Source organism: Macaca fascicularis, chromosome 16, assembly GCF_037993035.2.
Source record: "Macaca fascicularis isolate 582-1 chromosome 16, T2T-MFA8v1.1".
Taxonomy (NCBI): domain Eukaryota; kingdom Metazoa; phylum Chordata; class Mammalia; order Primates; family Cercopithecidae; genus Macaca; species Macaca fascicularis.
In genome coordinates, this window is record NC_088390.1 from 80,928,743 (window position 1) to 80,956,304 (window position 27,562).

Genomic DNA, 27,562 nt, shown 5'->3' on the forward strand with positions numbered 1-27,562 from the left:
TACATGTATGTGTGTGTGGTGTGTGGGGTGGTGTGTGCATGTGTGGGTGTGTGGGTGTGTGGGTGTGTGTGTACATGTGGTGTGTGTGTGTGGTGTGTGGGGTGGTGTGTGCATGTGTGGGTGTGTGGGTGTGTGGGTGTGTGTGTACATGTGGTGTGTGTGTGGTGTGTGGGGTGGTGTGTGCATGTGTGGGTGTGTGGGTGTGTGGGTGTGTGTGTACATGTGGTGTGTGTGTGTGGTGTGTGGGGTGGTGTGTGCATGTGTGTGGAGAGGAAGCAGGAGCTGGGAGTGATATAGATGTCTCCTCTTGCAGCAGCCACAGCCGGTGTGTGTTCCATTTTTTTTAGCTAGGACCAGACACTTTGCCAAATGCAAAGGACATGGCAATGCCACAGGGAACCCGCCTTTGAAGCAGCTGTGCTCTGGGCCCTGGAGTCCCCCAGGAGATGACAAATTCCTTGAAGAGATGGCCCACATCTGGGACTCCCAGGCTTTTTCCATGTCTGGAGCCACTGTCCCCTCCCTAGGAGGCCCTTGTCCTTCTGTCTCTGAAACCTGTCCTGGAAAATGCTCTCCTCTCCAGGAGGGCAGAGCTAGGGGAGGACCGAGAATAATGAACACTGGCCGTGCGGCACCGAAGGGCGGGGAGCCTGGGGCCCTGCCTGGCACTGCACCACACTGAGACGCCCACCATCGCTGCCCTGGGGGGACAGCTCTTGGGGCTTCCAGAAAATTCAGATCTCATCTGGCAGGGGTGCATTCTTAGGGCAAACTCTGGGCATGTGATGTGTAGGACAGTGTGAGCAGCCCACACACTTATCCCTGTTATCCCTGCCTTTCAAGGCTGTGCTTGTCTTTCTGCTTCCTCGAAGACCGTCATCCTCCCTTCTCATTCTCCCAGGATGAGCTCAGGCCACATCTCTCCTGGAAGGCATCCCTGACTGCTCCAGGCCTTCCAGACCCCTCCCTCTGGGGTCCTTGTTGCCTGCAATGCTTATTTCTGTATTTAATCTCATGTCCCTGTGTTGTCATTGTCCTGTTGCACGGCATCCATTTTCAGGTAAGGCACAAAGGCAGGACCGATCTGGGCACCCAGAGATGCAGATGGAGCTCGGCCCCAGCCTTGTGAGCTGAATTGGAGGGTGAGAGCTCTGATCCTTCCATATTTTCCAGGAAAGGGGATCGGGAATGTATGAAAGCATTGGGCCTCTCTTCTCTCACCTCTATCCATTTGGGGAGTGGTTCTCAGTATCCTGTGCATCATGGTGAGAATGGGCAAATGCCCAAGGGTGGTGGACCCCACTGCCCGCTTTCCTCCCTCCCCACTGGCACTCAAGGAAGACATCACCAAGAAGGCAGCCTCCCGACCAGCTCTGGGCATGGGATGCCTCTTTGGGATCTTGTTACAAATACAGGGCTCTCTAGGGAGCAGGGTGTGGGGAGGGTCTTCCCAACATGGGGGCTGGGGCACTATAGGGAGCCTGGCTCAGAGAGGGTCTCTACCTGACTCTGATGATGTGGGCCATGTAGCACAGTGAGGAAGGTTCTGGCCATGAGCTGGGAGCCCTGGCTCAGAATTTAGGGTCTGCTATTCACTAGTTATATGACTTCAGGCAAATCAGCAAAAGTCTCTTAGCATCAGCCTCCTCATCTGCGAAACAGGAATAAAAATACTCACCCTGCTGAGTACCAGGAGTTGAGCAGAGGCATTTGAAGGTGGTGGCATCCCTCTGAGAAACCTTCCTCTTTTGATCTTCTACATACCATGCAGTCTGTATATTTAAATCCTGCGCACCCATCCCAACACCCCTGCCAGGTCACTTTTAAATAAGATGCCTGGAGCTGGAAAGACAAACTAAACTGTCGTGATGGGAAGTGGGGAGGTCAGGAGTTGAACCCAGGTCTTCAGTGGGGTCCCACCTCTGACTTTCATGATGCAAGGTAGGGATTGCAACACTCAGGCAGGGGTGAGATGGGTGGAGAGATGGCAAGTGGAAGAGGCCTCCCTCTAAGTCTTATTTCATTCAATATCTATTTGCAGAACAGCAGGAAGTATCTTCAGGGGAAGTTAACAACACAACAAAGCCTGCTTCTGGGTGTCTGCTATGGATTGATGAGCTCCCCCAAAATTCATATGTTGAAGCCCTACCTCGTAATGTGGTGATACTTAGGACATGAGCCTATGGAAGGTAATTAGGGTTAGATGAGGTCATGAGGACCAGGCCCTCGTCATGGGATTAGTGCCCTTATCAGAAGAGGAAGAAAGATCTCACTCTCTTTCTTAGTCCATTTAGGCTGCTATTTTAAAATACCACAGACTGGGTGGGTTATGAACAACAGAAATGTATTACTCACAATCCTGGAGGCTGGAAAGTCCAAGATCAAAGTGCTAGCAGATTCAGTGTCTGTTGAGGGCTCACCTTCTGGTTCATAAAGAGTACTTTCTTTTCTGTGTCTTCACATGGTGGAAGGGGCGAGACAGCTCTCTGGGGTCTCTTTTATAAGGGCACTAATCCTATTCATAAGGGCTCCATTCCCACAACTGAATTATCCCCAAGGATCCACCTCCTAATACCATCACACTGGGGATAGGCTTCAACACATGAATCCTGGAGAAATGCAAACACTCAGACCATAGCACTCTCTCTGCCATACGAGGATATAGAAAGATGGCAGCCATCTGCAAGTCCGGAAGAGAGTCCTCACCAGACACCAAATCTACCAACATCTTGATCTTGACTTTTCAGCCTCCAGAACTATAATAAATAAAGGTCCCTTGTTTATAAACCACTCGGTTTATGGTATTTTGTTACAGCAGCCTGAGCTGACTGAGACAACGTCCTGGTGTCTGTCCCAATGCTTCACTGTTCTGGCTTTTCAGCATGAGTCTCCTGGGCTCCTTCTCCCTGGAGGAGCCTTGTCTGGGGCAAGACCTTTGCAGAAACAGTGAGGCTTCTTGTCACTTTCCTCATTTGGGAATCAGGGATTTGGATGACGATTGGATTCCACCAACTAAGGTGTCTCTGAGGCCATTTGAAAGGCCCAGTTAGACAGAGGTTATCCTCCATGGTTCTTGGCCATTGCTGTTGGCAAACAAGGATTAGAAGAAACAGGAGACTTTCATGAAGCAGAGTTCCAGGGTATGTTTTCTAGCTTCCTGGGTGATAAGAGGCAGTGAGAGCAGTGACAACTTCTTCATCTGACTTCCATTAGGGAGATTCCTTGGATTGCAGCTTCATAAAATTATTCTCTAGTTTCCTGGATGTGGAAGGCAGTTGCTTGGCAGATACCAAGACTTCATGCTCCCTGTGTGACCCTAGGGGCCTCAAAAGTAGGCTGTTCTGGGTGTGAGGGAGGAGGGGGGGACAAGCTTAGGAGCGGCTTCTTCAGCCCTTTCCACAATATTATAAGCACCTAATTCCCTGAGTACCTTCCAGCTCAAAATACCTAGAGTGGGCACTAGACCTGAGTAGATATATACTCTTGGAAAGATCCAATCCCAGCAATAAGGCTGTTACTAACTAAGGTAAAGGAAACCCACATTATACAGCTCCTCTTGTCTCTGGGTCAAGGGAGAGCAGGCAGGCAGGAGGGTCATCTTACAACCTCATGCCATGTGTTCTCATTCCATCCAGCAGGTGACTTGTGCCAGACACTGCTATACGAGGAGACACACTAGTGAACAAGACTGACGCCTTGCAGGTTCCTGATGGGTACTAGAAGCTCTGGTTCCAATGTGAGCAGGGTGAACACTTCAACACAGTTTTCTTTTTAGTAGATGGACCAGGAAATCAAAGGAGCTCTGTGTTACTCCATAAGGGCTGTGATTCTCAATAATAATCAATGGCTGTGGGTCTCAATAATGACCAAAATCCAGCAGCAATGCATTATAGTCAATGGTAGAACACTGCTGCATTTTGGTCATTCCTTGAAACTCATTTGCTTGAAACTCAGTTCTGCTACAAGTGCAGGGATGCATGCAGGAGAAATGTTAACTCAGCAGGCTTAGGTTGTCCAAACTCTGCATCTTCCCAAAAAAGGCTTAGCCCTTGCTTTGCTCCTGGGAGATAAGCTCTAAACCCTTGGAACATCCTGCCTGGTTAGAGTGTCTTTGTTTATCTGGGAGCTTTGACGCCATGCTGGATAGCTCATGTTAACAATGTGATTACGGCGGGGGCTTCTAGTCATGCTAGATGGTTGATGCCGTCAATGTAATTCCTGGGTGGGTGGCGGAACTCTGAGCTATGTAGTTTTCGTTTCATCTCTGGAGACTTAGGCACCGAGGTCAGTTCTACAGTGTTCCATAACTATATGACTGACCCCAATGAACTCTCTGGATACCAAGGCTTGGGTGAGTTAACCCCAGTGAACTCTCTGGATACCAAGGCTTGGGTGAGCATCCCTGGTTGGAGCACTTCGTGTGTGTTGTGACACATTGTTGCTAGGATGCGAGAATTAAACACTGTCTGCAAAATCCCACTGGGAGAGGACAGCTGGCAGCTTGCACCATGCACTTTTTACCTTTGCTGGTTTTAATCCATATCCTTTCAGTGTAATAAACCATAATCATGAGCATAACAGCTTTTCTGAGTTCTGAGTCCTTCTAGTGTAGCCGAGTCCAAAGCTCAGACTGCTTGCCAAGCAACAGCCAGTAAGTCGATAGACAAGCTATTGGAGCAAGGAAGATGGCTTTACAAGCCAGCAAACCAAGGAGATGGTGGACTCATGTCCTAAAGAACAGTCTTAAAAGGCATGAATCTCAAGCTTCTTTTTATATTGGGGAAGGCAGAACAAAGAGGAGGTTGAGCCAGGAAATGACAGGTGACAACAGACATCTGGGCCTCAGCTGAGGAGGTTGCATTACCTTCTTTGTCCTTGGTCAGGTCATGATGCTCCTATAAATCTTTAGCATAACACTGTAACTGCGTGTATGTCTGCCTTATTGCTTCAGGGGTGTTGCAAAGGGACTATTATTATCCTTGTTTTAAACTTAAACTATAGCGAGGAGCAGTGGCTCATGCCTGTAATCCCAGCACTTTGGGAGGCCAAGGCAGGCAGATCACCTGAGGTCAGGAGTTCAAGACCAGCCTGGCCAACATGGTGAAACCCCGACTCTACTAAAAATACAAAAGTTAGCCAGATGTGGTAGTGGGCACCTGTTTTCCCAGCTAGTCAGGAGACTGAGGCAGGAGAATTGCTTGAACTCAGGAGGCAGAGGTTGCAGTGAGCCGAGATCACGCCACTGCATTCCAGCCTGAGCAACAGAGTAAGACTCTGTCTCAAAAAAAAAAAAAAAAAAAAAAGTTAAACTAGACACTAAATTCCTCCCACAGTTAGTTTGGGTTATATGCTAAAAGACATTGCACTTTAGGGGTATGGTCAGGAGCAAAATGGAGTTAGTTATTCTAGACCTCCTTTTCATGGTTATGCTTGTGAATCATTAAACCTGGGAGTGGTCTTGGGTACCCCCAACAAGAGATGGAAAGTTTGACTGAATTTTAGCACAATATGGTAACAGAGGGGAGAGCCAGCTGTTGTGATGATAGGGAAGTAGGATAAGGTACCATCAAGCTAGCTTCCAATGAAAAAGAGTGTTTACCTGGGAGTACTAGGTCCCACAGGTATAGGAAGGAGCATGGCAAATGAGGTGAGAAATTCTACTCAAATAGTGGCCAGGCACAGTGGCTCATGCCTGTAATCATTGCACTTTGGGAAGCCAAGGCGGACCAATCACCTGAGGTCAGGAGTTCGAGACTAGCCTTGCCAACATGATGAAACCCAGTCTCTACTAAAAATACAAAAAATTAGTCAAGCGTGGTGGCGCACATCTGTAATCCCAGCTATTTGGGGGGCTGAGGCAGGAGAATCACTTGAACCCGGGAAGCGGAGGTTGCAATGAGCCGAGATCGCACCACTACACTCCAGTCTGGGTGACAGTGAGACTCCATCTAAGAAAGAAAGAAAAGAAAAGAAAAGAAAAGAAAAGAAAAGAAAGAAAAAAAGAAAGAAAGAAAGAAAGAAAGAAAGAAGGAAGGAAGGAAGGAAGGAAGGAAGGAAGGAAGGAAGGAAAGAAAGAAAGAAAGAAAGAAAGAAAGAAAGAAAGAAAGAAAGAAAGAAAGAAAGAAAGAAAGAAAAGAAAGGAAGGAAGGAAGGGAAAGAAAGAAAGAAAGAAAGAAAGAAAGAAAGAAAGAAAGAAAGAAAGAAAGAAAGAAAGAAAGAAAGAAAGAAAGAAAGAAGGGAGGGAGGGAGGGAGGGAAGGAAGGAAGGAGAGAGAAAGAAAGAAAGAAAGAAAGAAAGAAGGGAGGGAGGGAGGGAGGGAGGGAGGGAAGGAAGGAGAGAGAAAGAAAGAAAGAAAGAAAGAAAGAAAGAAAGAAAGAAAGAAAGAAAGAAAGAAAGAAAGAAAGAAGGAAGGAAGGAAGGAAGGAAGGAAGGAAGGAAGGAAAGAAAGAAAGAAAGAAAGAAAGGAAGGAAGGAAGGAAGGAAGGAAGGAAGGAAGGAAGGAAAAGAAAAGAAAAAAGAAATTCTACTCAAATAGTGATCTTGTTGAGAAGATGACCAAGTTAATTCAGTTATAGAGGTCAACATCATATATCTTTCACTTCATTAGACTTGCCAACATCTTTCCAAGGAAATTGTTTTTGGAATTGTCATGGATATTCGATTTTGCTTTATTTGTTTGCTATCATTTTTGTAATTAGTTTCTGCTACACTAGACCCTTTATCCATCAATACCACAGTGTTTATTCAAATACATTCCCACTACTTGTCTATGAATGTTATTGATTATTGAGTATTGATTAGAGAAAGAAAGAATCTCTTATATGGGTAGCAGGAACAGAAAAGTTAGCTTATAGAAAGAATTAAATCAGTAAATTTAGATACAATTGTGCAAATAAGCTAGTCTTGACAGGAAAGAGAAACCCTGGGAGATTCGACAAAACAAGAAAGGAAAATGGCAGAATGAGAATCGATTTGCATTCTTTCAACCATAAGAATGAGGATGTTGATCTGGTTAACTTCCTCTTGCTAGCAGGTCTGGGGAGAAATTGGAAAGACAAAGATTCAGATCGTGAAGGGCAAGAATAAGACAAGTAAAGCACAGTCACGTTGAGCTGCTGGTTTTGGTGACCTATGGCTCCCCGGCGACTATGATTGGAGTCTGAAGCTGAGAAGTCATGAGGCTAAATGTCCTGATTGTCTTGCGCAGCTGCTTAGGCCTTGCTGCTTGAAAGGAGACACCAGAAACCAGGAACCTGAGACTGGGATAAAGCAGATGCTTTCTCTCCTGGTGCTCTGGGAAGGGAGTTTGAAGTAATCTAGGCGCTTGCTGCTTGTGCCTTCATCCTGGGGGGTAGAATCACCTTGAGTGGAGGTAGAACACGTGTATCTGCCAAACTGTGATTCTCTAAGGGCAAAGATTATGTCTCTGTTTTTGTTTGTTTGTTTTGAGACAGAGTCTCACTCTGTCGCCCAGGCTGGAGGGCAGTGGCGCCATCTCGGCTCACTGCAAGCTCCACCTCCCGGGTTCACGCCATTCTCCTGCCTCAGCCTCCGGAGTAGCTGGGACTACAAGTGCCTGCCACCACCCCTAGCTGATTTTTTTTTTTTTTTTTTTTTTTGTACTTTTAGCAGAGACGGGTTTTCACGTGTTAGCCAGGATGGTCTTGATCTCCTGACCTCGTGATCCACCCACTTTGGCCTCCCAAAGTGCTGGGATTACAGGTGTGAGCCACTACACCCGGCCCCCAAAAGGAAACTCTTGATTTGACCTCCTGCAAACTCCCAGCCTAATCTCTTCTCATCACAGTAAATTACACCCATGGTCCCCTTTTTCTCAGGCCAAACTCCAGTCACCTGGGCAACATCCTTGGCTCATCCTTTTGCTCACGCCCCAGCCATTGTGTTACCCCAAGACCCTCAGATCTGTCCACTTTTCTCCATTGCCCTCCCACCCCCCTCTTTCTCCCTGATTACCACAGGGCCTTCCCTCTTGAACAGGGACAAGAGCTCCCCAGTCTGACTCTTGTCCCTGTTCACTTTGGCTAGACTGCACTTTTAAAAACAGTTACCAGAGGTGGGGCGGGTGGATCACCTGAGGTCAGGAGTTCAAGACTAGCCTGACCAAATATGTTGAAACCCTGTCTCTGCTAAAAATACAAAAATTAACTGGGCATGGTGGCATGTGCCTGTAGTCCCAGCTACTCGGGAAGCTGAAGCAGGAGAATTGCTTGAAGCTGGGATGCGGAGGTTACAGTGAGCCGAGATTGTGCCACTGCACTCCCACCTGGACGACGAAACAAGGCTCCATCTCAAAAACAAACAAACAAAAAAACTCAAATATCAATACAAACACCACCATACCGACAACATTAGTACGGGTAAGGGGATGGTGGGAAAAGAGGAAGATACAGAATTCCTCATATTTTGCTGCAGAGAGTCAATAGAAAGATTCAATATGTTGTTGAAAACGAGATGCAAACATGGACGCTCAGAGAGTGTTACGAGTTGGTGGGATGTCCACGCTGCGTGGGGACTGGGGGCAGCGCTGGTCAGAGCCTGGGCAGCAGACAGGACATGGGTCAGCCCAGAGAGGAATGGCAGAGCTCATGAAGGGTGAGGTTGGGGGTGGGGGAGTCTGGAAAATAACCGTGATTTCATCATTTTCTAGCCAAGTGATCCTTTATCTTTGAGCCTGTAGAGCGCCTTCACGGCATTTACCCAGGTCTTTTTCTTTATTTCGGTGATACCCATACTTGAACAGTGCCTAGTACTTAGTGGATGTTCAATACATGTTTTTGTTTATTTTTTATTTTTATTTATACATATTTTTAAGACAGAGTCTCCCTCTGTCACCCAAGCTGGAGTGCAGTGGTGCAATCTCAACTCACTGCAACCTCCACCTCCCAGGCTCAAGAGATTCTCATGTCTCAGCCTCCCAAGTAGCTGGGATTATAGGTGTGCACCACCATACCCAGCTGATTTTTGTACTTTTAGTAGAGATGGGGTTTCACCATGTTGGCCAGGTTGGTCTCGAACTCCTGGCCTCAAGTGATCCACCTACCTCGGCCTCCCAAAGTGCTGGATTACAGGAGTGAGCCACCGCGCCCGGCCTTTTCGAATGAATGACGGTGGGGAGCGAATAAGAGTCTCACTTGGGTACAGAGATTGACCTGACAGAGGGCAGCTGGGTGATCCTGGTTCATGTTCCCAGAAGGGAATTTCTGTTATTTAACCTCTGTCCTAACCACCAGATGGTCCCTCTGGGCAGGGGGCTCAGTAATTAGAGTCCAAGACTGAGCACCACCCCAGGGACCCAGGCAGGCGGTACTGAAGAACCTGCCAACCCCAGCTCACAGTTCTAGCTCTGGCATCTAGTTTGTGGATTATGTCACAGTCCCCAAAATGTATGGGCGATCTCCCCATATACCTCAAATTGAGAGTAGCAGCCAACTGCAATGCTCTTAAAAGAGGTAAGAAAACGTAACAATCGACACAAATAGAAAGTGTTACAGTGACGAAAGGTGGCTGTGATGTCCCAACATCTTCAGTCATGCTCGTCCAGGAAGCTCCCGACTTCCCTTCCCCACAAGTGACAGGAGAGCAGCGGGCACAGCGGCCTGGAAACCTCTGCTCTCTTCTGTACTCGTCTTTCCTTAAGTTGGCCCATTACCAGAGTTTGGTTCCGTTTTTCTGTTTTCATGGGTTTAGGATTTTGAAACCCATTATTGACTGGAGCCTTGAACCCCACGGAATGCAAAGACAGGTCCGTTAACATTGCAGGTGGCTCACAGACTTGAGATCACGAACATCCACTGTGGCACAGGCGCCTCAGGGGAAAACGCATTCTTCTTGTGTTTTCTTCTGTGTTGGAGGCCTCAGAAGGAAGAAGGGCTCTGTCGGGCCCTAGGGACTGTGCAGAGAAGGGAATAGCCCCAGGTGGCACGGCTGCAGGAGATAAGGGACTAGGGGGCTGTTCCCTGAAGCTGGGGCCAGCACTGCCTCTAGAACCAGTCACTTCTCCAAAGAAATGTTGTTTCTCTGCCAGGTGTGGTGGCTCACACCTGTAATCCCAGCACTTTGGGAAGCAGGCAGATCTCTTGAGGTCAGGAGTTCGAGACCAGCCTGGGCAACATGGTGGAAGCCTGTCTCTACAAAAAAAATTTTTTAATTAGCTGGGCGTGGCAGCATGTGCCTGTAACCCCAGCTACTCTGGAGGCTGAGGCAGGAGGATCGCTTGAGCCTGGAGGGGAAAGTTGCAGTAAACAGAGATCACACCATTGCACTCCAGCCTGGGTGACGGAGCAAGACCCCATCTCTAGAAAGAAAATAAAAAAAGAAATTTTAAAAAAAGAAAGAAAAGAAAAGAAGAGAAGAGAAGAGAGAAAAGAAAAGAAAAGGAAAGAAAGGGTTCTTTCTTCTGTGGGAGGGCCCTTCTCCCTGGACAGGATGTCAGTGGGCATTGGGACTCTCATCATCGGGCTGATTCTTCCTCCCTCAAGACCTTCTTTGTGGCCTGTTCACCCAGAGAATGGCTCCCAGCATGCCCAGGAGCAGAGGCAGCTCCAGGAGTAACAGGAACAGGAAGTGGGTGCTGCTGAGCAGGGACCTGTGGGAACATGGTGACAGGAAATGAGCTGCGTCCTGGGTCAGAGGTCTCAGGTCTTCTTAACTCTATGCCCAGATCCTAGCTTCCAATGTCTATGTGAGGGCAAGCCTGGAACCCCAGCCAGGACAGCCCCCTTGGCAGTGTACAGTCATGCTGCTCACCAGCGAGGCCTCCAGTCCTCCCTACACCCCCAGTCAACTCAGCCTGGCATTCAAGGTCCTGTCTGCCAACTCCCATCCAGCCTTTTTGGCTGGTCTCCCATAACTCCTCCTCACCTATCTTAAAGGGGTTTAGCATTCCCTGTCTCTTCTTACCTCGGCTTCTGCTGCATTCTGCACCCAGAGGGCCTCCCCACCCTCATCGCTACCTGTGCAAATGCTACCCACCTTTCAGGTGTCAGATCTGACGTCTTATCCTTGAAGGCCTTGGAGGTTGACCTTGCTCTGACTCTCTGCCTGTGGACCTGCACCTGACCCTGGGGTTCCTTATGTTCCCTGTTACTTTCTATGGGTGTGTAAGGCCCGGAACCTTATTGACCATCAATTCCACCCCCTCACCATCCTCCACCCACTTCCCAGGGTCTTGACCTCCCAACTTGTTTCTTTCACCTCAGCACAACTTGAGGCCACTCTCAGCTCACGGATAAATTTTAAAAATCAGACCAGGAGTGGTGGCTCGCACTTGTAATCCCAGCACTTTGGGAGGCCAAAGCAGGCGGATTGCTTGAACCCAAGAGTTCAGGACCAGCCTGGGCAACCTAGTGAGGCCTCATCTCTGAAAAAAAAAAAAAGAGAAAGAAAAGAAAGAAAGAAGGGAAGGAGGGAAGGAGGGAAGGAGGGAAGGAGGGAAGGAGGGAAGGAAGGAAGGAAGGAAGGAAGGAAGGAAGGAAGGAAGGAAGGAAGGAAGGAAGGAGAAAGAAGGAAGAAGGAAGAAGAAAGAAGGAAGGAAGGAAAGAAAGGAAGGAAGGAAGGAAGGAAGGAAGGAAGGAAGGAAGGAAGGAAGGAAGAAAGAAAGAAAGAAAGAAGGAAAGAAAGAGAAAAATCAAAATTATATCCTACCCCAGAATGCTGGATGAGCCCTCAGATGGGACTGAGGGTATTTGGGGGAGATGGAGGAGGGACTACACAGCAGGCCACAGGTCAAAATGCCCCCAAAGGTCCTTCCCAGCTTCTTCAATCTTGGGGCTCTCCCACTACACCTCTGGAGTCCCTTGTCCTCTGTCCCCTGACAGCTAAAATCCCATCAGTTTGCACAAAAGCATGGAGGAGGAAAAAAACAAAAAAGAAACAGTCAAGGAGTCCTAAAGCCAGCTCCGCGGGTGGAGCTCTGCAGACACATTCGCAGAACTCAAGATCGAGTGAACGAAAAAAAAAAAAAAAACCAGAGTTGAACTGCAGAGGGAACTGGCAGGCCTTGAGTTCCAGGAGGACTGAGCCAGAGACACAGGCCTCTGCGCTGCGCTCTAGCAGGAGCAGGAGGGTCTGTGGTTTGGGCTTCAGCCTTGACCTGGGGGACTTGACCACAGCAGGCCGTGATGGAACCCAATAGCTAGCTCACAGGTGCCAACCTCTGGGGACTCCTCTGGACACCTCCAAGGTTGGTGAGCATCAGACTAATCCTCCAGACCCCTCTTCCAGCTTGGGAGGGCGAGAACACTGAACTTCCAGCTTCCCCCTTTCCCTCTAGCATTTTCCACTCCCCTACTCTGGTGCCTGGGGAGAGGGAGGCTGGAACAATATTTGTTCTTGGGCAGAAACTAGGAGCAGATGACAGAGGTGTCTCTCCTAACCCACTAGAGATCAAACCTCGATATGCCCTCTTGACCCCAGGAGGTGGGTAGGGCATGTTCAGGCCCCTCTCCTGCCACCCTTAGTCGTGTGGTGGCTCATACCTGTGTTGCAGAGTTTGCCTTCATGTTGCCAACGCTTACATGGGAAATCTTATTTTCCTCAAAGGTAAACTGAGGTTGGGGCAGCCCACCTGAGGTTTGCAGTGACTTTACTGATACAAAGATGCAACAGCGGGGGGCCTATGGGGGTTTCAGCCTGAGTACCCCCAGAAGACAGGGTTATCAGAGTTAACAAATAAAAGCATAGAATGTTTAGTTAAATTTGAAGTTCAGATAAACAACATATGCTTTTTTAGTATAAGTATAGCCCATGAAATAGTTGGGATATACTTATGCTAAAAAATGTTTTGTTGTTTGTCTGAACTTGCAGTTTAACTGGGCCTGCTGTTGTTGTATCTGGCAAACCCTGTTAGAGGAGAGGCCATGGGGCCAGACCTGTGGGAAAGTGGTGGGACCTGGCTCCACCTACCTGGTGAGGGGGCTGCTGGTCTTCTGGGTGGCTGCAGGTGTGAAAGCCAGGCTTGCTGTTGCAGTTGTCCATTCCAGGACTGGAGTTTGTGTGTCTAAACATACAAAGCAGAACACGGTTCACCCCTTCCATGGATGGCCCAGCTCTGGCTGTGGCCCTAAGACTTCTCCACCTAGGAATTAAGGAGCCTCTGCCTTGGGGTCCAAGACTCTCTGGTCAGTATCCAAAATATTACATGAATTATTTTCTAAAGAGAAGTTACTGAAGTATTACCATGTGAGAAATTCTGAGGAGCAGACTAAGGAGGGAATTTGCAATCACCAGTTGCATGGCACAGCTTAGCACACTCGACAGCGCTCTGCTCTCCTAGGGCTAGGCTAGCTCTTTTCTGAGTCTCAGCCACAGCCGAGGTGAACTCCTTACGGCCTGTTCTGTAGTGATTCGGCTGCTGGGCTTGTGGCCCTCTCGCTGAGCCACCTCTGGGGATCCCGGGATTCCTGGCTCTCTGCAGCCAGGCCCAGCGCCCTCCACCTCCGCTCTTCCCTCTCTGGCCCTTTCCTGTCTTGCAGCAGCTTTGAGATCTCACCCTCCCTATCCCCGTTGAAGTCTGGCTGTATTAGATGCATCCCAGCCTCCGCTGTGTGCCAGTTCCTGCTGCACCACACCCTACTCACGCTGACAGTGTGTGTAGTGAGTTTTGATATTCAAAGTTTGCTTCTATAGCAGTCTAAAAATAAGAGATCATAGCATCATATTTGTCTTTTTTTTAATATCATTTTCCTGCGATTAAATCAAGGTATAACTCACACATAATAAACTGTAAATATTTAAAGAGAACGATATGTTAAACTGATGTATGTGTATACCTGGTAACACCACCACCGTGGTCAGGACTGTGAGCATATTCATAATCCCCAAGACCGCCCTCCTCCTTACTCTGTCCCCAGGTGTTAGGGATTGAACAGTGGTCCCCTAAAAATTATACGTTGATACCCTAGTCTCCAGTACCTCAAAATGTCACTGTATTTGGAGCTAAAACCTTTCAAGAGGCAATTAAAATGAGTCTGTTAGGGTAAGTCCTAATGCCATCTGACTGGTGTCCTTCTCTGAAGAGGAGATGAGAACATGTGGGGAGACACCAGGGCGTGCGAGCACAGAGGGGCAACCTCAGGAAGGGGTAGCAAGAAGGCAGCCACCTGCAAGCCAGGGAGGGAGGCTTCAGGCTCAACTGAACCTGCCAGCATCTTGCTCTTGGACTTCCAGCCTCCAGAACTATGAGAAATACATTTCTGTTGTTTATGCCACCCAGTCTGTGGTATTTTGTTGTGACAGCCTTAGCTAAGGGATGATAGCACTGATCCATTTTCTCTTACTATCAATGAGTTTGCATTTTGCAGAATCTAATATAAATGGAATCCTACAGTGTAAATCAAGTTTTTGAGCTGGTTTCTTTCATTCAGCATAACTATGTTATCTTTGGTATATCAGTAGAATATTCCCTTTTATCGCAAGTTGTATTCTATTGTATGGGTAGTTCACTTTTTTTGTTGTTGTTTGTTTTGTTGTTGTTTTGTTTTGAGACAGAGTCTCTCTCTGTCGCTCAGGCTGCAGTGCAGTGGCATGACCTTGGCTCACTGCAACCTCCACCTCCCAGGTTCAAGCAATTCTCTGCCTCAGCCTCCCAAGTAGCTGGGACTACAGGTGAGTGCCATCACAGCCAGCTAGTTTCATTTTAATTTTTAGTAGAGACAGGGTTTTGTCATGTTGTCCAGGCTGATCTCAAACTCCTGGCCTCAAGCGATCCACCTGCCTCGGCCTCCCAAAGTGCTGGGATTACAGATGTGAGCTGCCATGCCCAGCCCATATGTCACATTTTTTAAAAAAATTCCACTCACTTGAATTGTTTCCAGTTTTTTGCTATTACAAATAAAGCTGCTATGAATGTTCACATACAAGCCTCTGTGTGAACATAAAACTTTATTATCATTTTGACTCAATATGGAAGAAATGAGGGGCTGGATCATCTCCGGCAGGCATACGTTCCATGTCTGAAGAAACTGCAAACTCTTTTCCCAGGTGGTTGTATCATGTGCATTCCCACCTGCAGGGTGTGAGGCTCCAGGTGCTCTAGAGTGTCTCCAACACTTGGTGTCAAGGTCACTAATGTTAACTTTTGTTACAGGCTGAAAGAATAAGTCATGACCAACTCATTATATCACTGGAGGCTATGTGAGCGAACAGAAAACTCTTCTTTTGAAAGCAGGATGTTGGAAAACGGCAACTGTGTCTGTTGCCAGACGGGGAGCTGAGGGCAGTCACACCCAAAGTGCAGTGTTCCTTGTGATTATCTATATGAACACCTGAAAACTGTTGTACAAAGAAAGCAATTATGTGAACCTGTGATAAATCAAGCAGCTGACCAACCATTACCTCTCCCTCCCTGCTCTTTCTACCTAATAAATACGAAGGGCTGTAGAAGCTCAGGGCCCTCGTTCACTAGAAGCAAGGAGCTCCCTGACCCCTTCTTCAAAACAGATCTCTTTGTCTTTGTCTTCATTTCTGCATTCATCCCCCTTTGTTCAATCCTGTAGCAACCATCAGCGACAAGTGGTGGCCGGGACAGGAACGTGAGCAAAGAAGTTCTGCTGGAGCAGAGAAAGAGAAACTGACAAGACGAATGAGAAACCCCGGCACAAGTCAGCCAGCAGCCAATATAAGGTCAGTGGCCTAGAGAGGTACTGGGAATGGGAAGTTTTCTGAATCAGGGTAACATGGGGCAGAATTTGTCTATTGAGGTGCAACATTATGTGCATTTGCTTAAAGTTTTACTTAAATAATCTGGTGCTCAGGTTAGTTCTCAAACATTTACTAAGATGCTGAAGAAGGTCGCTACACATAACCCATGGTTTCCACAGACAGGCAGTCTCAATGTAGAAATCTGGGACAGAGTAGGAGAAGGATTAAAACGGGCTCACCAAAAAGGTCTTAAAGTTGATCTTTCTGTTTTTTCTGCTTGGAGTTTTATCCATACAGTCCTCCTGCCATTATCTCCTTCTTATTCTGCTAGACAGCAGAAATCATTTTCTGAGTCTAAAAATCTGAAAGAATCTTTTGTCTCACCCACAGTACCAATTAAAAATAATAAACAGCAGGAGGATGAAAATTGGCCTGTGTCGCGCCCTCCAGTAGCAGAAATATCTGTACCACCTCCTTCAGTAGCAGAAATAGAGACCCCAGTACAAAGAATTTTATGCTCTGCTGCTATAGCTGGAGAGCCCTTAGGACCCTGCACTTTTCCTATTTCCATAAGGCCCGATCCAAATAATCCGCAGCAGTTTATTCATGAACACACCCCACTACAGTTTAAGTTGCTGAAGGAATTGAAAGCTAGTGTAGTTAATAATGGAGTACAGCCGGGCGCAGTGGCTCAAGCCTGTAATCCCAGCACTTTGGGAGGCCGAGACGGGCGGATCACGAGGTCAGGAGATCGAGACCATCCTGGCTAACACAGTGAAACCCCGTCTCTACTAAAAATACAAAAAAAAAAAAAACTTAGCCGGGCGAGGTGGCGGGCGCCTGTAGTCCCAGCTACTGGGGAGGCTGAGGCAGGAGAATGGCGTGAACCCGGGAGGCGGAGCTTGCAGTGAGCTGAGATCCGGCCACTGCACTCCAGCCTGGGTGACAGAGCGAGACTCCGTCTCAAAAAAAAATAATAATAAAAAAAAAATAATGGAGTACAAAGCCCATTTACTTTAGGATTGCTAGAATCTATATTTGACGCTATGCACCTTCCACCCTTTGATGTAAAGCATTTGGCTCGCACTCGTTTGTCTGCTAGTGCATACCTGACATGGAGTTTAAATTGGCAAGAACTGTGTGCACACCAGGCTAGACAGAATCGTGCTGCTGGACACAGAGACATTACAGAGGATATGCTATTGGATAACGGTCCTTAATAAGATCTGGAACATCAAACGGCACTCCCAGACGCTGCTTACAAGCGGTGTGCCTTGGCTGCTAAACGTGCCTGGGCCACAATTCCTGAGGAAGGGGTCCCACCCAGTACAATCTTTTTTACATATCATGCAAGGGTGGCTTATGCATATTTTCTTGCAAGAGGCAGTGAAGCATCAGATTCCTCATACTGTGGCTGCAGAAATGCTAACCTTAACTCTAGCTTTTGAGAATGCAAATGCAGATTGTAGATGTGCACTGGCACCTGTGAGATGTACAAAAAACTTGGGAAATTTTCTCAAAGCTTGTCGAGATGTGGGAACTGAGCCTTATTGCTCTACAGTGTTGGCTCAAGCAACGGCTAATTTAGTAGTGGACAAATCTAAAAAGGGCCAAGGGGTGAATCCTAAAATGGAAAAATGTTATAATTGTGGAAAAATCGGACACTTCAAAAAAGAACACCGTCAGACCTCTGGGCAGAAGGGATCTTTTTTTTTTTTTTTTTTGAAACGGAGTCTCGCTCTGCCGCCCAGGCTGGAGTGCAGTGGAGTGATCTCGGCTCACCGCAAGCCCCGCCTCCCGGGTTCCCGCCATTCTCCTGCCTCAGCCTCCCGAGCAACTGGGACTACAGGCGCCGCCACCACGCCCGGCTAATTTTTTGTATTTTTAGTAGAGACGGGGCAGAAGGGATCTTATAATACAGTTCCCTGCACCCCCCAACAGAAAAAAACACGAGGATTTTGCTATCACTGCAATAAAGGAAATCATTGGGCTAGTCAATGCCACTCAAAATTTCATCAGAATGGCACCCCTTGTGGGGAAACGAGAAGGAGACCTGGACCCGGGCCCCACAAATAATGGAGGCATTCCCCATCCAGCCCACAGCCCCGTCTCAGGGATGGGTTGCCAGAGGCACATTGATTCCCACTCCCCAGGAACACCCTGAAGCGCAGGATTCGATCTCCCAGTCAGAGAACAGGTAACGTTAGTGGGAGGAGACAAACCCACCAACCTTCCCACTGGTATTTGGGGACCTTTGCCAACAGGATATATGGGATTAATTTTGGGTAAAAGCTGTCTTAATTTACAGGGCATTACTATAGTCCCAGGAGTTATGGAGGAGAAATTCAAGTAGCGGTAATGTCGCAAGATCTTTGGGGTTTTGAACCAGGAGAATGTATTGCTCAGCTACTGCTTATTTCCTGCAAGTTACACCCTTCTCCATGGAGGTCGGGAGTTCGAGACCAGCCTGTCCAACATGGAGAAACCCCATCTCTACTAACAATACAAAATTAGCCAGGCGTGGTGGTGCATGCCTATAATCCCAGCTACTCAGGAGGCTGAGGCAAGAGAATCTCTTGAACCCAGGAGGTGGAAGTTGTGGTGAGCCGAGATCTTGCCATTGCGCTCCAGCCTGCAGCCTGGGCAACAAGAGCGAAACTCCATCTCAAAAAAAAAAAAAAAAAGAATTGATATTATCTGGTCCTGAACTCACCAAAGGGCCATCTGAGTCTGACATTTTCTTTGTGAAAAGACTGCAAATGACAAATTCTATTTCATTAATAGATACAGAGCTATTCTAGTTATCTATTTCTTCTTGTGACTGGTAGTTTGCACCTTTCAAGGATGTTTTTCCATTTCATTTAACTTGTTGAATATATTGACATAAAAGTTGTTTACGACACATATTCCTTTATTATTCTTTTAGTAGCTGTAAAATCTGTTGTAATGCTACCTCTCTCATTTCTGATGTTAATAATTGATGTCTTCTCTCTTGTTTTTCCTGATCAGTCTAGCTAGAAGTTTAACAGTGTTTTTGATGTTCTCACAATGTGTGAGATGTATCTCATTTCATTTTTTCCCCATTACTTTTGTTTGCGATTTCATTAATTTTTCACTGTGGTCTTAATATTATCTGTGTTCTGGTCTTTGCTTTGAGTTTACTTTAATCTTTTTTTTTCCCTTGTTTCTTAAGCTAAGGCCATTGACTTGAGGCCCTTCTCCTTTTCTGACACAGGCACTTAGTGCTATAAAGAAGTTCCAAGAAGGCACTGGCAACGACTGGGGTCTCTGGTTACCAGGGAAAGGGGTCCCTTTGGCCCATGGGCTGAAACTGGAACCATCACCCTGTCATCTGTGGGCAACAGACTCGGACACTGAGCTGTTCAGAGAAAAACAAAATGTGCCTAGAAAGGCTTAATCCCATCCTGGAGGGAGCCCTGGGAGCCATGGGGGCATTGAAGAGATCCCCTCAATCCCAAGCGGTCCTTCAGGGTCCTATGAGACCTGTCTTAGTCTACTTTTTCTTGGTTATAACAGAATATCTGGAATTGAGTAATTTATAAAGAAAAGGAATTTGTTTCTTACAGTTATGAAGGCTAAGATGGCCGAGGTTGAGGAGCCACATCTTGGGAGGGCCTTCTTGATGGTAGGGACTCTGCAGAGTCCCAAGGTGGTTCAAGGCATCTCGTGGTGATGGAACTGAGTGTGCTAGGTCAGGTCTGTCTGCCTTTTCTTATAAAGCCACCAGTTCCATTCCCATGATAACTCATTCATTCTTTAATCCACGAATGGATTAATTCATTCATGGGAACTCTACCCCCATGACCCAGTCACCTTTTAAAGGCCTCGTCTATCAATACTGCCACATTGGGGATTAAGTTTCAACACGAGTTTTTGGGGGGACAAATATTCAAACCATAGCAAGACCTCAGGACTCAGCCACCCTCTGTCATAGGTGACTCTGAGTGACAGTTAATTTACTCAAGTGGGACCTCAGGGACCAGGACAGAGCAGGACCTGAGTGACACACACATATATACACTTCCTCTTACCTGGCTTAATGGTCACTTGAACGTTGACCCCAAGATCAATTCCAGTTTTCTCAATCCCACACCAATAACTGTCAGCATCATCTCTTTTAAGATTCTCCATGGTCACGGTGAATATGCGGTTTTTCTGATTGTCCCTGATGGACACCCGATTCTTCTTCACCTCCTGCTCTGATCCATTTGTTCTAACAAGGATGTTACAGCCATTCCAATCAGCTCCTCGACACCACCACTTCAAGTAAGTTTCCCAGCCTGAGCCGTAAGCACACTGCACGGTCAACGAGCCCCACTCCAAGCCATTCACTGTTGTTGGACCAGTGATTTCAGTGGCAATGGAGTAGCCTGGAAAACACAAATTCATGTGCCGTCACCTCCCACCCCAAGGGCAGGGCCACAGCCTCCTGCATTGGGAGTAGTGGCCAAATCCAACTGCCTCATAACAGTCAAGGAAGGAATACATTTTCCACAAGACAAATCTTTGTCCTTCAAAATTCCACTGGGTCAAAGTCACCAGGAAAATCACTGAAGAGCACAATTGCAGATCCCCAACGAAACACAAATGTTGACACTGAGCAATAATAGCTTCCTGCAGTTCACCCCTCTCCCTCTCCCTATGGCCAACAAATCATTGTATTCCAAGGAACGCTCTTTTGCAACCGTCTTTGTGTTATACTGGTCTGATGGGGAGGAAATTGCAGAAGACCCTTTTCCAGGAGAATGATTGCTGCCTTGACGATTGGCTATTCCTGGTGATTCTGATGGTTTCTGGTGGCTCTGCTGTAGTTAATCACCCTGAATGAATCCCTTTGAAATTGACCAAATAGTGATACCAACTGGTCTGTATGTGCTATGGGATCCACATCACACAGATCTCCATTTCGCCATACATTGTTATAAATTCCAGTTCCAAAATTCCTAGGAAAAGCTAACTTAGATAAACGCAAGTAAAGGTTAGGTATAAACAGAGCGGCACCCATTCCACACTCTCCTGCATCTTATAAGTTCTTCTCTAAACATAATGGACATGATTCAAGTCAGCTAAAGGGTGAGGGATGGGGCATACCTAATTAGCTCCACTTTTCAAACAATTTGCTCCAGGACAAGACTAGTCTGCATGAACTTGTCAGCCTAATCTTTCACTTGAAAACAATTCAAAACAGTGGAAATACCTTAAGTGAGACCTTTGTCAGAAAATCTTTAAATTCAACTGACCTAAAGGGAGACCCAGCTAAAGAAACGATTGATTTTGATTATTTGTGCACCGGTAATAAAGCGTAGCTGTGATTACTGCAGCATACACTTGAGATCGAACTAGAAGCACATTGGAGCACTTGAAGAAGCCCTGGGAGCAATTCCCATGGAAGGAGAGAAGTTGTCTCTGAAACGCCAAGAGACACCCAAGGTCATGGTTAAGAGCTCAGGCTGTGCCAGAGGGCTTGGGTTTGAATCCTGGCTCTACCACTTACAAGTTTTGTGAACCTGGGCAAATTAACCTCTCTGTGTGATATGGTTTGGCTATGTCCTCACCCAAATCTCATCTTGAATTGTAGCTTCCATAATTCCCACGTGTTGCTGGGGGGACCCGGTGGGAGATAATTGAATCATGGGGTGGTTTTCCCCACACTGTTCTCATGGTAGTGAATACATCTCACGAGATCTGATGGTTATATAAAGGGAAACCCCTTTTGCTTGGCTCTTATTCTCTCTCTTGCCTGCTGCCATGTAAGACGTGCCTTTCACCTTCCACCATGACTGTGAAGCCTCCCCAGTCATGTGGAACTGTGAGTCCATTAAACCTCTTTTTCTTTATAATTTACCCAACCTCGGGTATGTCTTTATCAACAGCGTGAAAATGGACTAACACACTGTGCCTTCGTTTCCTATAAGTGGGAATAATAATGGCATCTACCTCTATGTTACTGTATTATGTTTGTTATTATTATTATTACCCCTGGAGGAATGAAAACTTTAGACTTCATTGGAATGTCTTGAAAAACCAGGGTTCACCATGGTAGGAGTGGAAGACAGTTTCACCACAAACAGGCAGAGCTGCACAACCCGAGGAATTCCTGGAACAGAAATTGGACTCCATGCCCAAATCTGCTTTCTATGGCATCCGAAGGGAACTAAGAAACTACACACAACCTCCTGGGGAAAGATGGATTTGGGGGCTTCATTTGTTCACTCTGAAAAAAGTTCTGCATCAGAATGGAAAAACAACAATTAAGGTAAATATTTAAAGAAAAAATACATCTGGAAGTTATATAGGAAATAAGAGCTGGGTGTGGTAGCTCACACCTGTAATTTCAGCACTTTGGGAGGCTGAGGCAGGAGAATCGCTTGAGCCCTGGAGCTTGAAAGCAGGCCTGGAAACATAGCGAGACTAAATAAATAAATAAATAAATATTAGCTGGGTGTTGCACTGTATGCCTGTAGTTCTAGCTACTTACTTAGGAGGTTAAGGTGGGAGGATGGCTTGAGCCTGGGAGGTCAAGGCTGCAATGAACCCTGATCCCAGCACTGTACTCCAGACTGGGTGACAGAGCAAACCCTGTCTCAGAAGGAAGGAAAGGAAGCAGAATACATCTGAAAATTTTTTACAGAAAATAAATTTGAAGCCAGGCATGGTGGCTCACACCTATAATCCCCACACTTTGGGAGGCCAAAGTGGGAGGATCACTTGAGCCCAGGAGTTTGAGACCAGCCTGGGCATTAAAGTGAGTCCTCATCTCTACAAAATAATAATAATAATAATAATAATAATTGACTTTAAAAGAAAATAAATTCAAGATTGGAAGGAAAATTTTTCTTACAAAGCTTGATCTGAGTGTAGATAATATAAGAAGTACATAGATTTGTTACATTTTAGCAGAAATGAAAACACTGCATATCAAAATTTGTTGACATGACAGCCAAAGCTGTACTCAAATATAAATCCTTGGAAAAAAATGTTTGATGATTCCTCAAAAACTTAAACATAGAGTTAACATAGGATTCAGCAATTATACCCCTAGATATATACCCAAAAGAACTGAAAACATATCTCCACACAAAACCATGCTATGAAAGCTCATAACATTATTCCTAACAATGTTTAAAAGGTGGAAACAACCCTAAGGTTCATTAACAAATGACTGGAGAAACCAAATGTGGTATATCCACTGTGAAATATTATGCAGCCATGAAAAAGAATGAAGCTCTGATTTGTGCTACAACACTGAGGAACCTTGAAACATCATGCTAAGTGAAAGAAGCCAGACATGGAATGTCACATGTTATATGATTCCATTCATATGAAATGTCCAGAACAGGCAGATTCCTAGAGACAAGAAAGTAGATTAGTGGATGCCAAGGGCTGGGGAAGGGGTTAACTGCTAATGTGTATGGGGTTTCTTTTTGAGGTGAGGAAAATGTTCTGGAATTAGATAGAGGTGATCTTTGTACAACTTTGTGAATGTACCAAAAGCCACCGAGTTATACACTGTGAGTAAATTTTATGGTGTATGAATTATATCTCAATTGGACAAAACTAAATTCTTAGTCTTAACATAATTTAATTAATTTAGAAAGAAAAATAATCACAATATTTCATTTATTAAAGATAACAAGTGCTAATCCCAAGGAAATAAGAAGAAATTACATCTATAAGAAATGAATAATTAGATAATAAAATCAGTTAACATTAACCAACCAGATCTCAAAACTGACTAGTTCAATGTAGGAGAAAAGAGGATGTGGGAAAAGGAGAAGCGACAATAACGTGGAAAATCTTGTGGCACATGTAATCAAAATGAGCACCGTCATTCCTCGATATCCAGAGGGGATTGGTTCCAGGACCCTGTGGCTATGAAAATCTACAGATGCTCAAGTCCTTGATATAAAATGCCATGATATTTACATATAACCTACACACATCCTCCCATACACTTTAAATCTCTCTAGATTATTTATAATTCTAATGCAATGTAATTGCTACGTTACACATAGTTGTTAGACTGTACTGTTCAGGGAATAATGAAAAGAAAAAGTCTGTACATGTTCAGCGCAGGTAGAGGGTTTTCTTTTCCAAATATTTTCCACCTGTAGTTGGTTAAATTGACAGATGAGGAACCCATGGATATATATGTAGGGCTGACTGTATATTACAACATGTATTAAAATTTTAAATTATAAAAGGATGCTTTATAACTACAGAACTTTATGCTAATATATACTTAATAATATTGTTAGCTTTCTTGGTGGGGGGGGTGGAAATGATATAATTTATTCAAAAACAAGCAAAAAAAACCCTGAATAGATAATAATCATGGTGGGGGTGGGGGGAATCCAAACTATTCAAAGAATTTACCCTAGATCAAGGCTCTGTTGTCAGATAGCCTTATAGGTAATTTTGCAAGATTCTAAGGGAAAAAAAATCCTTTATGTTCTAATTCCAGAGCATTAAAAAATGGAAATCTGGCCAGGCACAGTGGCTCACACATGTAATCCCAGTACTTTGGGAGGCCAAGGTGGGCGGATTACGAGGTCAAGGAGCCAAGACCAGGCAGGCCAATATGGTGAAACCCCGTCTCTACTAAAAATACAAAAAAGTTATCCGGGCGTGGTGGTGCACACCTGTAATCCCAGCTACTTGGGAGGCTGAGGCAGGAGAATTGCTTGAACCTGGGAGGCAGAGGTTGCAGTGAGCCGATATTGCGCCACTGCACTCCAGCCTGTGCAACAGAGCAAGACTCCTTCTCAGATAACGATTACGCACTGTCTAGCTGCCTGTCTTCCTCTTTATACTCTGAGCTCTTTAGAGGAAGTCTCTCAGCCGTGGCTAAGAACCAGTCAAGACCATGTATGGAGGCGTCTAAACCATCCAGATGCTTGAGCCCGCCATGACTGACTGAGTGGGTCTGAGCCAGAACCCGAGTATCCGTGCTCTTTAAAAGTTCTTCAAGAATGGACTCATTCATTAGTTCCTTCCTTCATTCATATCTGTTCATTCATCTGTTTATATAGAAGGGTCAGGGTTGAGAACCCTAAGGTTCATGAAAGTGAGTCCTCATCTCTACAAATAGTAATAGTAATAATAATCAACTTTAAAAGAAAATAAATTTGAGATTGGAAGGAAACATTTTCTTACAAAGCTTGATCTGAGTATAGATCATATGAGAAGCACATAGATTTGTTACATTTTAACAGAAATGAAAACACTGCATATCAAAATTTGTTGACATGACAGCCAAAGCTGTACTCAAATATAAATCTTTGGGAAAAAATGTTTGATGATTCCTCAAAAAGTTAAACATAGAGTTAACATAGGATTCAGTAATTATACCCTTAGATATATACCCAAGAGAACTGAAAACATATCTCCACACAAAACCGCGCTATGAAAGTTCCAACAAGAAGCTATTCTTGTTTTGTTTTGTCTTTGTTTCTGCAGCATCTAACACAGAACCTGTCAGATAACAAAAACTTGACTGCTATTTAATGAATATGGGCAGGGATGGATGAATTGGCGCTGTCATTTTCCCTGACGTGTCTCCTTCCTAAGAACAGAGCATCTCTGTCTCCAGCCCAGCCTCTGTCATTCCAGCACCTTAAAGCTCCAGCCACACTCACCTGCGAGGATGAGAAGCAGCAGAGCCTGGGACAGCCACATGGTACTGTCTCCTCTCCTCTCCTGGGTGATCACAGGTGTCTGGCGCCCTTCAGACACTTGAATCCAAGCTCGGAAGTCAATGCCGCAAACCTACTTGAATCTCCTTCAAGTTTCTTGCTCACTTCCTATTATGTCTGTAGCTACTTCTCTATTTTACATATTAGGAGAAAAGAAGTGTCATTCTTTGCTATGGTACAGTGTGTGTTGCAAGGTGTGTCCAAACTTTTGTGCATGTAGGAAAGAAAATGGGTCCAGGCCTGCTCAGGTTTGCACGGCAGTGCATGTGGGAGCCAAGGAGCAGGAGGAGCCAGGAGGAACCCAGGCATTGAGGAGCTGTGGGATCTACTGCCAGGAGGAGAGGACAGACAAGGCTGGCCATGAGGAGTGCAGGGAGACGAGCAGTTTGGGAAGCCCACAGTGCACAGCACTCACACCCAGCCTTGCTGGAGAAAGCCCATGCCCCAGGCTCCTTCCAGGCAGCCCCACTGTAAGACATCTCATTGCCTCTTCCTGCTCTGGGCTGTCTGACCCACTGCCCCTACCCCCAGGACCGCTTCCTCTGGGGTCGTGAGTCACTCTGAAGCCACTGTGAAGCCAAGGACGGGCTCAGTGGGGAAGGTCAGGAATGGAGAAGTTGCCTTTTCTCATTAGCTTCCTCTTACCCTGATTTCATCCTCTCCATCCCTGCACACTTTCCCCTGGCTGCTGTTGGAAATTACTTGTTCTGCTGACGCCCAGACGGACTTTCCCAGTCTCTCCCCACTTTCTTCAGACGGTCCCTTCCCTCTTTCTCTGTCACCTTCTCCCTCTCCCTTTCCTTCCTGAATTGATTCATTTTGTCTCTCCTGTTTTATATTTTCCATATCTGTGGGCTTTGTTCTACATCTGGGGAGCTTTTTATATTGTTTATTTCATGATTTTACTTTCTCTTCCAATTCTTGGATCAAATATTTATTTTAGAGACTGGATTTTTATTTCAAAAAGTTTTTTTGGTTCTTTGATTGCTAATGTTTTTCAAACTCTCTTCTGTTCCTTGAACTGTATCCCACCACTCTGTGGTCATGTCTTTGTTTTGTTGTTTGGTTTTGTTTGGTGCTTCTTTATGATGAGCCGTCCTCAAATGTCTGCTAATTCTTGGTTATCCAGTCATAGTCAAGAACGAGCTAAAGTGTAGCTAACTGAGACTTCAGAGTATATAGGAGTAAATAATATATAAAATAGCTCTGGTGGCTCACGCCTGTAATCCCAGCACTTTGGGAGGCCAAGGTGGGCAGATTACCTGAGGTCAGGAGTTCGAGACCAGCCTGGCCAACCAACATGGAGAAATCCCATCTCTACTAAAAATACAAAAATTAGCTGGGCAGTGGCACACGCCTGTAATCCCAGCTACTCAGGAGGCTGAGACATGAGAATCACTTGAACCCAGGAGGTGGAGGTTGCAGTGAGCCGAGATTTCACCACTGCTCTCCAGCCTAGGCGAAAAAGTAGTTCCAAAAAAGACACTTGTACACGCATGTTTACAGCAGCACAATTTACAACTGAAAACATAAGGAACCAGCCTAAATGCCCATCAAGCCATGAGTGGATAAAGACAATGTGGTGTACATATACACCATGGAATAGTATTCAGCCATAAAAAGGAACAAAATAATGGCATTCACAGCAACTTGGATGGAGTTGAAGATCATTATTTTAAGTGAAGTAACTCAGGAATGGAAAACCAAATATTGTATGTCCTCACTTATAAGTGGGAGCTGAGCTATGAGGATGCAAAGGCACAAGAATGATACAACGAATTCTGGGGACTTAGGGGAAAGGATGGGGGGAATGAGGGAAAAAAGACTATATGCTGGGTACAGTGTACACTGCTTCAGTGACAGGTGCACCAAAATCTCAGAAATCACTGCTAAAGAACTTATCCTTGTAACCAAAAGCCACCTGCTCCCCAAAAACTATTGAAATAAAATATAAAAAAGAAAAAGAAAATGAATAGTTCTAATTTATCATGCCAAATTATTTGAACCCTTGATTCTTTCTTGACTTACAAGCTACATTTTAAGGTGTGTGGGCAGAGAGGGGCCTTCTAAATTCTAGAATGAAGAAGATTGAAGTTGAGCTCCAGCATTCTCACTGCCGTGGTTTCCCCAGATATTATATTAAACTAAATAACTCCTGCTCTTTTGCTTGGGGGTCACTGCCTCAG

The 27,562-nt window shown here is 45.7% G+C and overlaps 1 protein-coding gene and 1 long non-coding RNA gene across 5 annotated transcripts; one reads left to right on the forward strand and one right to left on the reverse strand.

The window, feature by feature from the left end:
- Positions 1 to 8,775: 8,775 nt before the first annotated feature.
- Positions 8,776 to 25,440, reverse strand: CD300LD (CD300 molecule like family member d). 4 transcript variants are annotated; one of them, XR_006693379.3, is made up of 5 exons: positions 25,320 to 25,440; positions 19,713 to 20,051; positions 12,925 to 13,018; positions 11,215 to 11,380; positions 8,776 to 10,606 (listed from the first exon to the last, which is right to left on the reverse strand). XR_006693379.3 is itself a non-coding variant. In XM_005584859.5 (4 exons), exons 1-4 carry the CDS (start codon positions 25,357 to 25,359, stop codon positions 10,495 to 10,497), a joined length of 585 nt encoding a protein of 194 aa, XP_005584916.3. In that variant the 5' UTR covers positions 25,360 to 25,440; the 3' UTR covers positions 8,776 to 10,494. The 4 variants fall into 4 exon arrangements, 3 of the variants coding, with proteins under 3 accessions (XP_005584916.3, XP_073876425.1, XP_073876424.1); XM_005584859.5 differs by lacking the exon at positions 11,215 to 11,380; XM_074020324.1 differs by lacking the exons at positions 8,776 to 10,606; positions 11,215 to 11,380; positions 12,925 to 13,018 and adding an exon at positions 14,885 to 15,107.
- LOC123569562 (uncharacterized) lies at positions 15,409 to 27,369 on the forward strand. The gene is made up of 3 exons (XR_006693380.2): positions 15,409 to 15,642; positions 21,710 to 21,937; positions 25,141 to 27,369. It is a non-coding gene; the product is annotated as an uncharacterized lncRNA (long non-coding RNA).
- The last annotated feature ends 193 nt before the right edge of the window (positions 27,370 to 27,562 follow it).